Consider the following 14,506-nt stretch of genomic DNA (forward strand, 5'->3'; position numbering starts at 1 on the left):
TACTTGTTATATTCCATGGTCAATTGATTTTTATTCAACAGAAAAAAAATTACGATACCAGTGGCCAAGTTAAATAAAGACATTCGTAAACAATTCGCAAAGTTAATAAGTAGCAGAGAACTAAGTAAAAGTTATAATTAGGAATTTGCACAACTTGAAATTGGTTTTTGTTTCTAACGGCGTACATGTTAAATAATTTAGGAGAATAAGGGTGAGTTGGGCCGGTCAACTTTGACTGTGACTTTAACCTGCGCACCGCTGACGTTTAGACAAAATAGCGTACTTTACATTTTTCTGTGCAGTTTAAAAGTTCTGGTGCAACCCACTCTAAGGGTGAAGGATATAATGCCTTTTTTAAAAAGTATTTTTTAATGTTTTTTTTTTTTTTGTCTTGGCAAATGATAGAAAACCGAATAATTCTTCTATTTTTTGATTTTTCTATGAAATATAAAAAAATACATTTTTTTATAAATCCTTTTTTAATTTTTAAAAATAAATACATATTTTCATAATTATTGTGTGTGGTTAGCGTTTGTTCGCTGGAATGGCTCCTATTAAATATAAGCGGAATCTTGATTGCCTTGCGAAATAAATTAGACGTCTGGAATTCGTTGCCACATCGCAGTTAGTCGTGAAGACAGTCTGTCAACCAAGGACTTTACTTGTTAACGCGTTTTCTTTGTCTGAAAAGTCCTAATTTATTTTACTTAAAACATGTATTAAACGCGCATGTAGGTAAATTTTAAACCTCGGATGATTCGAGTTGTGTTACCAACGACCCGTGGTCACCGAGCAACGTGAACGAGAGTTGCGAGTATTAATTAATTAATAATGAAAAGTCTATTGTTATTAATTTATAATTAGTTTATTTATATTTGTAAACTTCACTATATTACTTACCTGTTATCCGCAGCTCCGCCCGCTGTAGGTTGCTTGACTCCGGGTCATAAATTATATATATTCCAAATTTCGTCGGCCCAGCAGCGGTTAAGCCGTGAAAGCGTAATAGACAGACAGACAGACTTTCGGAATAATAAGTATGGAAGTATCGATTAGTACTATCTACCATTCAGGACTTCGCTGCTATGGGTAGTGGGTACATCGGAATAAACATGCATTTCTTGAGTTTATTAATTAAAACATGACCATGACATTTTACGTTATTTATATGATTGTTTTCTATTTTTTTCAGATATATGATACAACAGACAACACACGCCCGAAAAAATGGTCATCAAAATTGAAACTCAACACATCGGGAAGTACGAAGTCATCAGAAAAATCTCCGGAGAGTCCGTACATGTACGGGACCATCGGGCCTGGCGGTTCAGCGCTATCGAAATCGATGAAATATGCTGAGACTTGGCTCTACGGTTCCGTCCGGACCCAAACTCCACCTATCAGACCGAGCGTCTTCTCAGCCTATCCTGAAGTAACTGGTCCTGTCCTAATCAGCACTCCTCAGAAGCCACAACCACACAACTATGCTGTTATTTTATGTTCCTGTCCTGAGTACCTTAACGGTACCAAGAAAACCAGTTCTACCAAAGTCAGTATATGTAAGAAATGCAAAGGATCTCGCCTGCCATTGACTATTGCTGACAGCCCGCGACTATTAGTAGGTGGCACAGTCCGTGGACCCCAAGTAAGTCGAGATGCTGGCATACTCAGGGCAGGAACAGTTAGAGTCCAAAGTTCAAAGTCACGACCTTCTATCCTTAAACCAAACGGGGAAGCCGACCCCTATGATTTAATGAGAAGAAGCAGATTAGCACCACCTCATGAAGCTCGAATTGGTAGTCAGTTTTCAACATCGCGGTCGAGGGCAAAAAGCATTAGTCCATGTCGAATGAAAAGTAAGAGACCAAGCCCAGAAACTCTACGAAAAAGTAGAAGTAAGTCTGTGAGTAGAGTAAATGAAATATGGGTTGAGGAGGAAGAAAGTCCGAGTGAATCGAAAAAGTCTATATTATCGTGTGACATTAATCCATATGATTTAGTGAAGACAGGTGGCAGTTTGAAATCCATGGCAGAAATCGAGTTTGATGATGATTATGGAGATATTTTTCAAACATCTTTGAAATACAGTAATGGCAGACAAATGTCTAAGTCAAAATCAGATTCAAATGTAAAAGCTATAAATGGACAACGAATCAGAATTTCAGATGAAGCTAACTCATGCACTGTTGAAGAAGTTACAGTGTATGACCCAGTTGACTATGATCTCAAAAAATATGAACAAAAATCAAAAGATAGTTCTCCGGCTCTATCTTTACCAAATATAAAGAATGAAAGTAAAAAATCGCTCTCACTAGGTAAGAATACAGGTAAAAAAATATTAAGTATAGCTACATCAAATCGTACAAAGCAAAAAAGCGTTTCTCCAAAACGCCCACCAAGAAGAATAAGAAATGTTAATAAAATTGATGACGACAGTGAAAGTGATAATCAACGTTTACCAGAAAAAAGTTTTAATAAAAGGAATGAAAACTCTCGTAGCTACAAATATAAAAATCAAAATACAGATACCATAAAATCTATTCTCAAGAAACCAAGAAATTATAACTTAAATGATTCATTGCCAAAAGCAGAAACATCAGATGACTCGTTTGAATCCAAACGTGTTAATTCTTCTCAGTTTTATTTACCTAAACCAAAAGACAAAATTACTTCACAAAATGTATACCAACGTAAGCGTGTGCAGTTTCTTGTAGAAAAAGAAGAAACTAGAATTATTTATACTGCAGAACTTAATTTGGAACAAAAAACTGTAACCCAGTTTACTAGTGATATCAATGTTGAAGGGGAGGAAGAGGTTACGGCTCAAGGAGATGTTGTAAGTAATAGCCTGATACAAACAAACAAAAACGATTTAGCAGAGCTTATAAACCAAGAAATTCAACCTGATTTTGGTATTTACGAAGATGTCCAAACAGAGAGTGCAGTTGACGACAACATTCAAACTGCTTCTGAAAACAGCGGTGCTACTAATAACACAGACGATTCCATTATTAACACAGGTAAGAACCGCTAAAATATATTACCTATCAAAATTTCAAAATTTTGTATGTTAGATATTTTCTGAATCAACAAGTTATTTTTTTTAGTTTTCTTTGTTATTAAGATTTGAATTCAAAATATTAAGCTAATTATAAATTGATTTTCACAAATATTTTAAATGCTTAGGCACCGTGTATAATGTGTAACCATATTATAGAGCTTTTAATGTAATTTTTTTTGCAGATAATGATATACCAAAAATACCAGTAGTATTACGTCGATCTGAGTCCGAGCGCGTAACTTCAACTATTACAATTTCTCCTCCAAAGTTTTTAGATACCATGGCTTTACGGCCTAAGCCTAAACACGGTCATACTAGCCAGGTGTTTTTAACAACTAATCCTGAAATAGAATCATACGAAGTTGTAACACATCCGCAAGAAGAAACTGAAAAACAGAGCGAATTACCTAGACAAGAAATCAAAAATTCTATGGAAATATATTGTCAAACCAACATTGAATCGGGAAATTTAAGTGATAGCAGTGATATAACTAGAACAATTTTAAAAGATTTACGTCGAGGTATCATAGAATCTCCTGAACCACCCCCAAGACTAAAATCAAAAGAACGATCAAAGTCAAAGAAACACAATTATATGAAAACTCGCTTTGTCCGTAATAATTCAACTAGTTCTACTAGTGATGAGTGGTCAGATGCAAATGATTATGAACAAAAAACTGTTCTAAGAGTTAAGCAGTTTGATTCAGATGAAGCAGAAGAAGCGAAAGGACATAGTGCAATGAAATTTATAGAGAGTGAACCCAGAAAAACATCAATACAAATAAATGGAAATGAGTGCTATTCTACAATGAATGTCAGCAATGACACACCTATTTATTTGTCATCTGTTGTGGTTAATGATGATTATGGAAACACTTGTAGCACATACCAAACAGGTACTACAGTAACTATAAGTGTAGGGACATCTCAAAATGAGGTAAAGAAATCGAAAAGTCAGATTTATATAGGCGCAGTGCTCTCAGAAAAAGAGAAAATTGATGATTTGAACAACTACGAAGAGTATTGCAATGAAAATAACAAATCAAATATCAAAAATAGCTCTGCAGATATGTTGTCCATCTTGGGCAATCCTGTAGAAGCAGTGAGGCTCAATTTAGTTCCACATGTTTGTGGCAAGAAAGATGAACAAATTGTTAATAATCTAGAATCGAAAACAACAAACAATAATGAAAACTCAAAAGGAGACAAAAGTAATTTTGTTACTAAGCTTTTTGATGATCCATTCTTTGGTCACTTAGCAGAAGGCCTAGAAGCAGATTTGGTCAAAAGGTTAATAGAAAATTCTCTAATAAAACTTCAAGAAACAAAACATCAAGGAACAGAAGATAACAGTAATGAAATGGAAAAACTAATAGAAACATCTTTGAAAAATTTGAAGGCAGAAATGAAGAAAAATGAGAACACGAAGAATGATACTCAAATCAATAATGAAACTAGCATGGAAAATAGCGAGATTAATAATGAAGAAGGCGCAAACAGCAATATAGCTCAAGACAACGATGATAATGTCTGCTCTGCTCCCTATGAAAGTATGGAGTATGAGAGTGGGGCTATGGGAATATTTTCAGACCTCGAACCAATGTCAGATTGTTACAATGCATCGGCAAGTGAGTTGTCTACAGAAGATGACACAAATTCTACAAGATCAAAGTTTTATCAGATGTTGGTTGATGCTGCTTTATGTGATATAGAAATAGCAAATAACACCGATGATGATCATCATTACGAATCGATTAGACTCAATACAGATCCCATTTATGAAGAAATAGGTGATATGCCACCACCGTTGCCATCAAATCCCCCGCCAAATTCTTTGTTAATCCTAGACGATGACAAACGTAGTGGTTCCCGTTCAATATTTGAAGGTGCTTCAAAATATGATATTTTATCATATTTAGTAGATGCCAAAGAAAGAGGTATTGATGACGAAGAAACCTATATCACAAGTTATGTTAATGGCAACGATTCATCAAATTTATTAGACACATCGAAAGACAAAAGTATCTCTACAGTAATAAATACACATCTTAGTAGTAACACGAGCCAACTATCAAATGCTTCTGATTCTAGTGAGGATAATTCTCTTATTATTAATCACGACTCATTAGAAAAGTCTGTAGTATGTAAGAAAACATCTGCTGAAATTGAAAGAAATGATTCTGGCGTTGGTTCAGAAACAAGCAAATCTTCAAGAAGCAGATTGCAAGGAAAGAGCTCACCTTGTGGAATGATACTTGATAAAGATACACCTATCCATCTTTGTGAAGACTGCGACTCAGCTGTTGAAACACAAGTTACAGATCAAGGTAAATTAAACTTATTAATTTATCTTATACTATATTAACTTTTTTACAAACTAATCATTTGTTTCTTTATAGGTACGATATTTGCTCCATTGGTATGCAGAAAGTGTGCAAAAAAGAGAGCAGAAAGAAAGGAAATTATCACGGAAATCGTTGAGACAGAAGAAAAATATGGTAGAGATTTGCAAATAATTCTGGAAGAATTTTATAAGCCTATGTTGGTGGCTGGACTGTTGACTCAAGAGCAATTGAGTGCAATATTTTTGAACGTTGAAGAATTGATTGAAAATAACCAAGTTCTATCTGAAAAATTACGTGATGCCCTTGAAATTGCAGTCGATCAAGGAGATGAGGTAAATCATGTTTTATTGTCTTTTATATTATCATTTGAACAAGAACTTGAAAGTGACGAGATTTGTTTTATATCACAACTTTGCTAGTTGGGTAGTTCATTGTAATCGTTAACTGATTTTGGGAACTATTTTGTTAATTTTTATAACCAGACATTATGTTTTGCATTATTATAAAGCAGTAAGTAGGTAAAATTTACATTTTTTTCAGGATTTGCTAACTGTGAACGTTGGTAAAATCCTCCTGGAGTGCTCGGGTATGCTGACGGCATTCCAGTCGTACTGCGTGAAGCAAGCAGGCGCAGCTCTCCTCTTGGCTGGCCTCGAGAAGGAGAAGGAACTACTGAGGATATTCTTGCGCGTCTCCCAGATGGAAAACACCGTCTTGAGGCGAATGAACCTGAACTCATTTCTCATGGTACATTAATTTTCGTTTTAGATTTTCATTATTAGTTCTGCCGTTAAACTATTATGTACTTGGCAGCGAGGGATAATTTTTTTTTTATAATTTTGTCTTAAGTTAAACTTAATATAGATCTAGAAAACGTTCTTTTTCTGAATGTTTTGTTGCTCCAAATATAAAAAAGACGTCATCCACGGATACTTTATTTTATGTTTTACTTTTGTTAACACCATCTATTTCATCTCTGTCACTATTTTCCAAATTTTATACTTGTACCGTAAAAGTTGCAATTTTAATTAGATTATGTCCTTCGAATATTTCAGGTGCCAGTACAACGCGTGACAAAATATCCCCTCCTTCTTTCGCGGCTGTATCGAGCCACAGCGGGTTGCGCAACCGAGCGGGACGACGTCAAAGCAGCCCAGCGCTGCGTCGAATCCCGACTCGAGGAGATCAACTCCGCTGCTGCAGCGGCTGCAGCTGCTGCAAGAGACGTGCCGCTGTGGCGCCGCCTAGCGGTCGCCAGACGAACCGCTCATGATTTACATGTAGCTGATATCAGGCTGAGGAAGATGGCTGTCGACGTTTTGGACTGGAATCATGATGATGCCAGGTAAATGGAATTGAATTATGATTACTAAAATTGTATGAAAGTTCTACATACGTACATTTTACAACAGGTTGGATTGGCTCACCTATCTTCACATGGTGTTATTTACAAGTATATTAATTGTTACCTGGAGCGATTGAAGTGGCCACTACTTAGTTGTCGTTTGAGACATATTTTATTTCTGATAAAACAAATTGATTGTTTATTTAGAATACCTACTATATTTTCTATTATATTTTTTGCGCCTACTGAGTTATTGGGATGTATTCATTTTTTATAAAAAAATATTATAATACTAGATATTGCACGGGGCTTCGATCCCGTGGGAATTTTGAGATAAAATAGCCAGCCTTTAGCCATCTTGCATAATGTACCTTTCTAATGAAAGAATTTTTGAAGTCGTTTCGGTAGTTTTGGAGATTACCCGCCTCAAACATTCAAACTCACAAACGCCTATCTCTTTATAATAATAGCATAGATTTAGAAACGTATGCCCATAGGTATTTTAATTCTATGTTGAAATAACAATCACGTTTAAAATGTAAACACGAGCAGCGCTAACAAAATCTTTAATCTGTGAAATTAGGAAATAAGCATTCAGCCCTTCGGATAAACTCGAGATGTTACGCGAATAACACTCGCGACGTTACCCTGCTATTGGTGGATGGGACAAATGACCCCATTACCAGAACCATTGCCAACCGCAGGTTTTTTGTTGGGTCTAAGTTAAAAGACATTGAATAATTATCGGCTGCATGCTGTGTGAGCACTTGCGTGGGCGATGCGACGCACGGTTTTCTTTTCTAAGGACAATACTGATACATATACTGTAAAATGTCTGAAGAAGGATGTTTGGAAGGACGGACTGTGAATAGACAGAAATGACGGGACGGAAGCTTTCTTTAAAAAAATTTCGTTATGTAATACCATGTAATAATTAATTATACAAAGCGCTAGACACTACCTAGATACTTTACAATACTATTATATTTTAAAAGGTATAATTCTATTTTTATCAACATTTCTAGTGTAATATTATTTAAATTTCCGAAGAAAGTTGTCTCATCACATTCTGATTGGCTGATCGCAAAGCAAACAAAATGAAATTACTGGGAAACCTGGACTTAGATTAAATATATAAAATATAATACCTAAATGAACATAAATAAGAAGTATGTAACAATACTTATGTCTTGATATAGAGATATAGTTTTTTTTTACGGGACTTATCCAAGGATTCGTGTTTGTATTTTTGGGTTTATTTCACCGATCCACTGTTTTTAATAAACTTCGAAAAAGGGAGGATTTTTGGAATCTCAAAACACACGAACACAAAAAAAAATGAGCGTCATTCCTCTGCCACAATTGAACGAATTGCCATAATTGAAAAAACAACATTGATTTTAAGAAATTCGCTTACCCCTGTGGCTTAGTCCGAAATCTTGATAATCGCTGTTTTAGTACCAGAAACTGCTCCGGGAGCTATTCCCGAGGGCTTTTACAGCTCCCAGTCAAGCTATACAAACAATTATATGTGAAAATGAAGTAACATTTGAAGATTCCCGTGATAAAAAAATATTATAAATACCTAATATGTTTGCTTTTTAAACATTAATTTCTGTAAATGAGGTCCATCCTGAAACATACCAGGCACAGCTATTTACTAATCTACATTAATATTAATTTAAAGAGAAAATTTTTGTAGGGTGTTCAATCTTCGAAAGCACTCAACTGATTTCCAAAACCCTTTCCCCAGAAGGAAGTTACATTATTCCTGAGTTATAAGAGGTATTTTTTATTTCAAGATTCTAACTGGAAAGAATAGAAGAACTGAAAGAAATGAAGCACCGGAGGTTGATTTTTATGGCAGTTAGGTTTTCAACTAAGCAATTTAAATTACACGCTAAAATACGCCTTTTTTATCACAATTATGATGTATTCATATATATTATGTTTTAACTTTTGTTTGTAAATAAGTGAGGTTCTGAGTATCTAAATAACAATAACAAACAAAAGTTATTGCATAGTTTAGGGTAAAGTATGTTCGGTCTCGTTTTGTCAATTTGAAGTATTATAGTGTTAGTGTGATAGTGAAATTTCGCATAAAAATATTTTTTATTTTTTCATGTCCCATTGCTGGGCAAAAGCCTCTCCACTCTCTTTCCACGTGTCGACTTTCGACAGACATTGGATGTAGAAGACCAAAGAAAAGGACGCGCATAAAAATATACTTCAACATTTTTAAGAATAAGAGAGAAAGCCGTGACGTGACTTGTGACGAATTCATTCTTTGTAATCATGTAAAATTATATTCCAAGTCTATATTGTTCGTTCGGAATATTAATCGCGACATATTAAAATTTATTCGCGGTAATATCCATCTATATTAAAAAATGTGTGTCAAAATTAATATGGCGTTAGGTACTCATATACTCATCTCCCGACGCGAAATTTATCAGCCATGATGAATTTCGCGTGCTCAAAATGAGACGTGACGTCATTCAGTAGTATAACGTTCTCGTAGGTACAGTCAACAGCACATCAACTTAACCAAATTCATTGCAAACTCGCTGCTACCGACCGCGCCATAAGAGGTTCATGCGGCTAACTTGATGTGCTTTTGACTGTACACCGCAGACTATTAAATGAATTGTCTTACATTTAGCAAAAATAATTCAAAAATCCGAAGAAGATATAACTTTTGATTTCTTATTTTCATACAGCCCAGATTCATTTCCATGAGGAATATTTTCGCTAACTAGACACGAAAAAGATGTACGCTACGTACTTATACATTATAACAATTTGTAACTTATAAACTTTTATCCGGCACTACACAATAGAAGTTATATTTAGGTGAGTTGCACCGTCAAATTTGACGTTGATTTTAAACGGAGCGCCGCTGACGTTTAGACAAAATGGCGTACTTTGTGGTTTCCAGCGTACGTTGAAGTTGACGATGCAACCTACCCATATTTTGTTTTAAAACTAATAGTAGACCAAGATTTAAAATTATTTTAAAAGTTTGCCGTTATGATCACCGGGTCAACTGCTGTGAACGTCATAATAGGACTTAAGTAGTTACTTCAGGATTTTACCTCGGACTTAAAATCTCACATCAACATTGTGGAGTCACGTCAACATAATCTTAAGTCGTGTTTTTTTACAATTTCTTACAAAATCACCAAAGACGACGCCGACTCCCCAAATTATATGCAAATAATATTATGTCAATCTAATTTCGCTTTTAAGAGGGAGATAATTTGGTTCAAATTGAATTATAATACAGCTTCTGCGATGATTTACTGCCTGATTTTTCTTTCGGATTTTGCGTGGATATAAAATTTGTTACTTGTTCATAGGTAAAATGTAAGTATATTCAAACGTCATTATAATTTATCAGTAAATAGTGATAGATCTGTCTTGACATAAAACTGAATCATGGATTACAGTGAATATAAAAGTGCAAAAGATCCCTCAATGGATTTTAGTGGACGTTGGGAAAGTTTTCATTGCCGAGTAAATTTTATTACAAATTTATATTTATTTTATTCATTTATTTTTTATTTATAAAACTTTATTGTTCCAAGTAAAAATATACTTATAAACAAATGGCGAACTTAATGCTATAAGTATTCTCTACCAGTTAACCATTAGGAGAAACAGAGAAAAGTTGTGCGGCGCAAAAAAGTAACTTAAACACAAATGCTACCACATACTAAAATACAATAATAACTATATATATAAAATAAAAATATAAATAGCAAAGCATATATACATAAGACTACATATATATCAATATACATATAAATACATACAAACTAAAATAATAAAAATTATGTCCAAGAAATACGGATAAAAGCTAAACAGAAAAGAGAAAATCAGGTGGAACATATTTATTTTGAATAATTTATTTATTTGTTTTTTAGGATTATATGCATACAAACTTGTGAACTAACTAGTCGAGCTGTGTGTAGATGCCTCGCGCTGTTTTCCGTCAACAGAAGCAAGTGATGGTACTTATATAAAATTGTATATGAGTCAAGTTGCTCGTGTGACATAAGATTCGAAACTGGGACTTAATTAATCACAGGCCAGCCGTCTTAACTACTAGATCACCACAGTATTCAACTTTTTACCGTGTTATTCAATAAAAAATTAATGGCATAATTTAAGCTAAAGTATGTTTTGTCCCTTTCTGCCATTTTCCAATATTATAAAGTACGATAGTGACAAAACATTTAACTTTTTTATGAATAACTGGGTTCGTTTTTGGATCCATATCTGCATTCGTTTCTTTAGACCTATACACACATCATTACACACGACAGACTTCACACGATACTACAAAATTTTACTGAACTAATAATTTAGTTTCAAACTAATGTTATTAATTCTAAATATCGACAACATTCCCGAAATAGCATCACCCCAAATTGTCTTTCTAGAACCTTCTTGGGAGTCTTTGATTATTCTGTAAACTTATTAAACAGATTAATAGGGATGATGTTGCTTAAGACAATAATCGTGTTATTGGGTCTACATTTTGCTGACCACTGCAAGCTTGATAAATTATGAACCTTATTGTCTTTGTTATAAGGTTCGCAATGGAAGGCAAACTGCTGTTCACCCAGCCTAACGACAACAATTGGAGGAAAGGGCGCACTATAAAGCTGACTCCTATAAATGCCCTTTTGGTAACTAATGGAAAGGTACGTAACACAGGCATTCAGGAAATTTTTGATTATTTTAAAGGTTTTGCTCTTTATTACAATCTATTTTTTTAAAAATAAGTTCTAGATAAAGGTAAGTAGGACATCAAAAATTGTAGATAACCGTCTAGTTCTTGTAGATTGACCTAGTTGCAGCCGCATTTTGGCATTTACCCGTAACATATAAATGCCATGATATTAATCCTTATCACATGGGTGTTATACCATGCAAGTCACATGTGGGTGCTGGCTTTATGTCACACAATTTTGTCACAGAAGATTTTTTCTTCATAGTCACAATAGCGTGACACAAAATATTTTCTGTCTGTATAAGTGATATTATTTATAAGGTCCACTGAAGTGAGGCCAGATGATAAATTAGGAACAGCATAAACGTTAAAAAAATATGAAAAATGTTGTTTATGAACAGTTGTAAGTATAATTTTTAATAACATTCCAATTACAATTGACATAATATTTTAAGTGAAATGTATGAATTGATGTAACTTATTCTTGTTTCAGAATTTATTCAGGCTCACATCATTGTCAAATAAAAAAATATTAGAATTACGTTAATAAGATAAACATATAATTAACTGACTGGCTGTTGCCCGCGGTTAATTATATATTCGTAGCAAAAATTACCTACAAACTTGTACAAACTTTCATTCCGAATTGTGCACCTTAGGAAGATAATTGACTAGGGGGGGGGGTGAGTGAACTATGTGTGACCACGAGGTATATTAGTACCAATTTTTAAGTTTAACGTGAAACCGTAACGGTTATTCCCAATTATAATATCTCTCTCATTTGTACTTTTTCTTGGTTCCTTACTTTACTTACGTACCATTTATGATATCAGTAGGAATATTATTACAAATTACGTGTTATATTTTAAAATTTCGCAGCCAACGACCACCCACAAAACGAACGAGATTCGCGAAACGCGCGAAGCGAGAGACCGAGAGGCGAGGGAAAGAGAGGGAGAAGCGTTGTTCGCGCGGAGTGGAGTGAGAGAGGCTGCTCTGCTCCTCGTGCGAGAGAAGGCTGGAAGATACACGTTGCAGAGGGAGCCACTGTTCTTGGATAGATGCGTGGTTGCTGCTGATCACGAGCCAGAGCATTTCTTCGAAGTTCACGAGATCACGACAAAAGATTCTTATATATTTAAGGTAAGTCTTTGGCTATTGGTGATGTGAATACTAGTAAATTAACATAGTACATAAACAGCCTGAAAGAAATTTCAGTATAAAATGTTTCAATTCAGTAAAAATAAGAGAGAGAATGATAAATGGCCAATAATATTGTCAAATTTCACATTAATATTACTAAGAACTAAAACAGATTCATATTTTGTTATGTTTTGTTTTAAGGAATAAATACTAAATCAATAAATAATGCGATATACACGATTTTATATTTTGAAATGATTTTATTTAAAAATATAAAATCTTTTGTTTTGTCACATTAGTTAGTTACTTTCTCTTCATTCATCTTTATCCCTTACGGCTGATAGAGATAAGAGTTACGAATCTAGGAAACTATAGTTTGTAGCTTTAATGAGAATGAGTTACAATCTGCGCGTGAAGAGAAACAGCAAAACATTCTGAACAGATTGGAATTCTTAATTTTAAAATGTTATTGAATGAATGAGGGTTTTTCATTAATGTTTTTCCAGTCGGAAGAGAACGCCAGAACCAGGACTTGGTACCGTCAGCTTCAGTACCACGCGCAGGGCGCCGGTGCCTGGCGGAAACGTCGGAACGCGCTTGCAAACATCATGATAAACCCCATGCTGACCAGGAATTGATCAGGCTTAAGAGCTCATAGCTTTGATGCGACGATGCCACTGGACCTTCATAATTCGAACTTGTACTTGTACTTGGACCAACAATTTGGATCTTCCATCAAAAATCATCGAAACTTGATCTTGTCTACATTGTGTCTAATTTTGAAACCCCAATGGGCAATAGATTTTTTGAAAGGTCTAGGTATATAGATATAAATACATTAGTTAGGTCGATTGAATTTGTAAATCTGTATCTATTAGACTTTTTCAATATCAATGAAACCTGGGATGATGGTTAATATATTTATGATTTAAATGAAGTTAAAAATATATTTTTACCTAACAAAAAGGTATTGAAAGTATTTGGTATTTATTAGAAAGTATTTGGAAAAAAAAAAATACAAGTTTAAGAATGCATTTTGTAAGGTAATACATATATCTTCGTAATAAATATGTTGTATAATAGTATAACCTCAGCTTTAGACGAATGCAAATTTTGACACGGGTGTGGTGAAAATTTCTAGGTATTTCCAAACGCCGCCGGCTGGTAACAACTGTTGTTCATTATAATAATAAATATGAGATGGAACCGAGCATAACGTAGCCATGTCAAACAAGATACATTTTCCAAATTTTAAAAATAAAAACGTATAGACTATAAATAAATGACTGTGAGAATACAGACGACATTGGGACAAAAGCGTTTCAATTTATACTTATTCACTATATTTTTTAATTACTTTTTCTAATTATACTTTATCAATAAATAAAAAAAAACATACAAAATCGTACAATAAATATTATTGATCCAATTAAAGAGACGTTTATCATGCGATTGCATCTAAAAATTATTTTGTAACCAGGATTCAATTAGCGTAGTTGATTTGATTGCGAAAGTTAGAAATACGTCGTAAGATTGTAAGGTCATTATTTTCATTTGAGCCTGGGCTGAGAATAGACTTTAAACTATATAATAATTTGTAAATAAATAAAATCATCTGCCACTAGTTTATAGACGTAGCTTTACACCAAAATTTAGTTTTCCATTAATATTGTGCCCTATAATTATATTCATATTAACAAATCATAGCCTAGGAAATATGTCTTGTATATAAAATTTTATTTTATAGCTGTGATAACTATTCTACTTGGAGGGAAACATTGTAAAAGACGGGCTTTATATAATACAATCAATGTTTATCATGAATAAAATACGTAAAAATGTGGAACTGATGTGTTTAAACTATAGTAAGTGCT

The 14,506-nt window shown here is 34.0% G+C and overlaps 1 protein-coding gene across 1 annotated transcript in view; it reads left to right on the plus strand.

Moving 5' to 3' along the window:
* RhoGEF64C (Rho guanine nucleotide exchange factor at 64C) overlaps window positions 1-14,035 on the plus strand; it is a 151,200-nt gene extending 137,165 nt beyond the window's left edge. Inside the window, exons 4-11 of the mRNA XM_053750399.2 lie at window positions 1,193-3,020; window positions 3,244-5,388; window positions 5,461-5,738; window positions 5,947-6,153; window positions 6,462-6,751; window positions 11,349-11,460; window positions 12,369-12,632; window positions 13,139-14,035. Of these exons, the coding sequence (XP_053606374.1) occupies window positions 1,193-3,020; window positions 3,244-5,388; window positions 5,461-5,738; window positions 5,947-6,153; window positions 6,462-6,751; window positions 11,349-11,460; window positions 12,369-12,632; window positions 13,139-13,270 (5,256 nt within the window). The 3' untranslated portion in view covers window positions 13,271-14,035. The remainder of the gene's footprint in view (window positions 1-1,192; window positions 3,021-3,243; window positions 5,389-5,460; window positions 5,739-5,946; window positions 6,154-6,461; window positions 6,752-11,348; window positions 11,461-12,368; window positions 12,633-13,138) is intronic.
* The last annotated feature ends 471 nt before the right edge of the window (window positions 14,036-14,506 follow it).

Source organism: Plodia interpunctella, chromosome 10 (genome assembly GCF_027563975.2).
Source record: "Plodia interpunctella isolate USDA-ARS_2022_Savannah chromosome 10, ilPloInte3.2, whole genome shotgun sequence".
Taxonomy (NCBI): Eukaryota; Metazoa; Arthropoda; class Insecta; order Lepidoptera; family Pyralidae; genus Plodia; species Plodia interpunctella.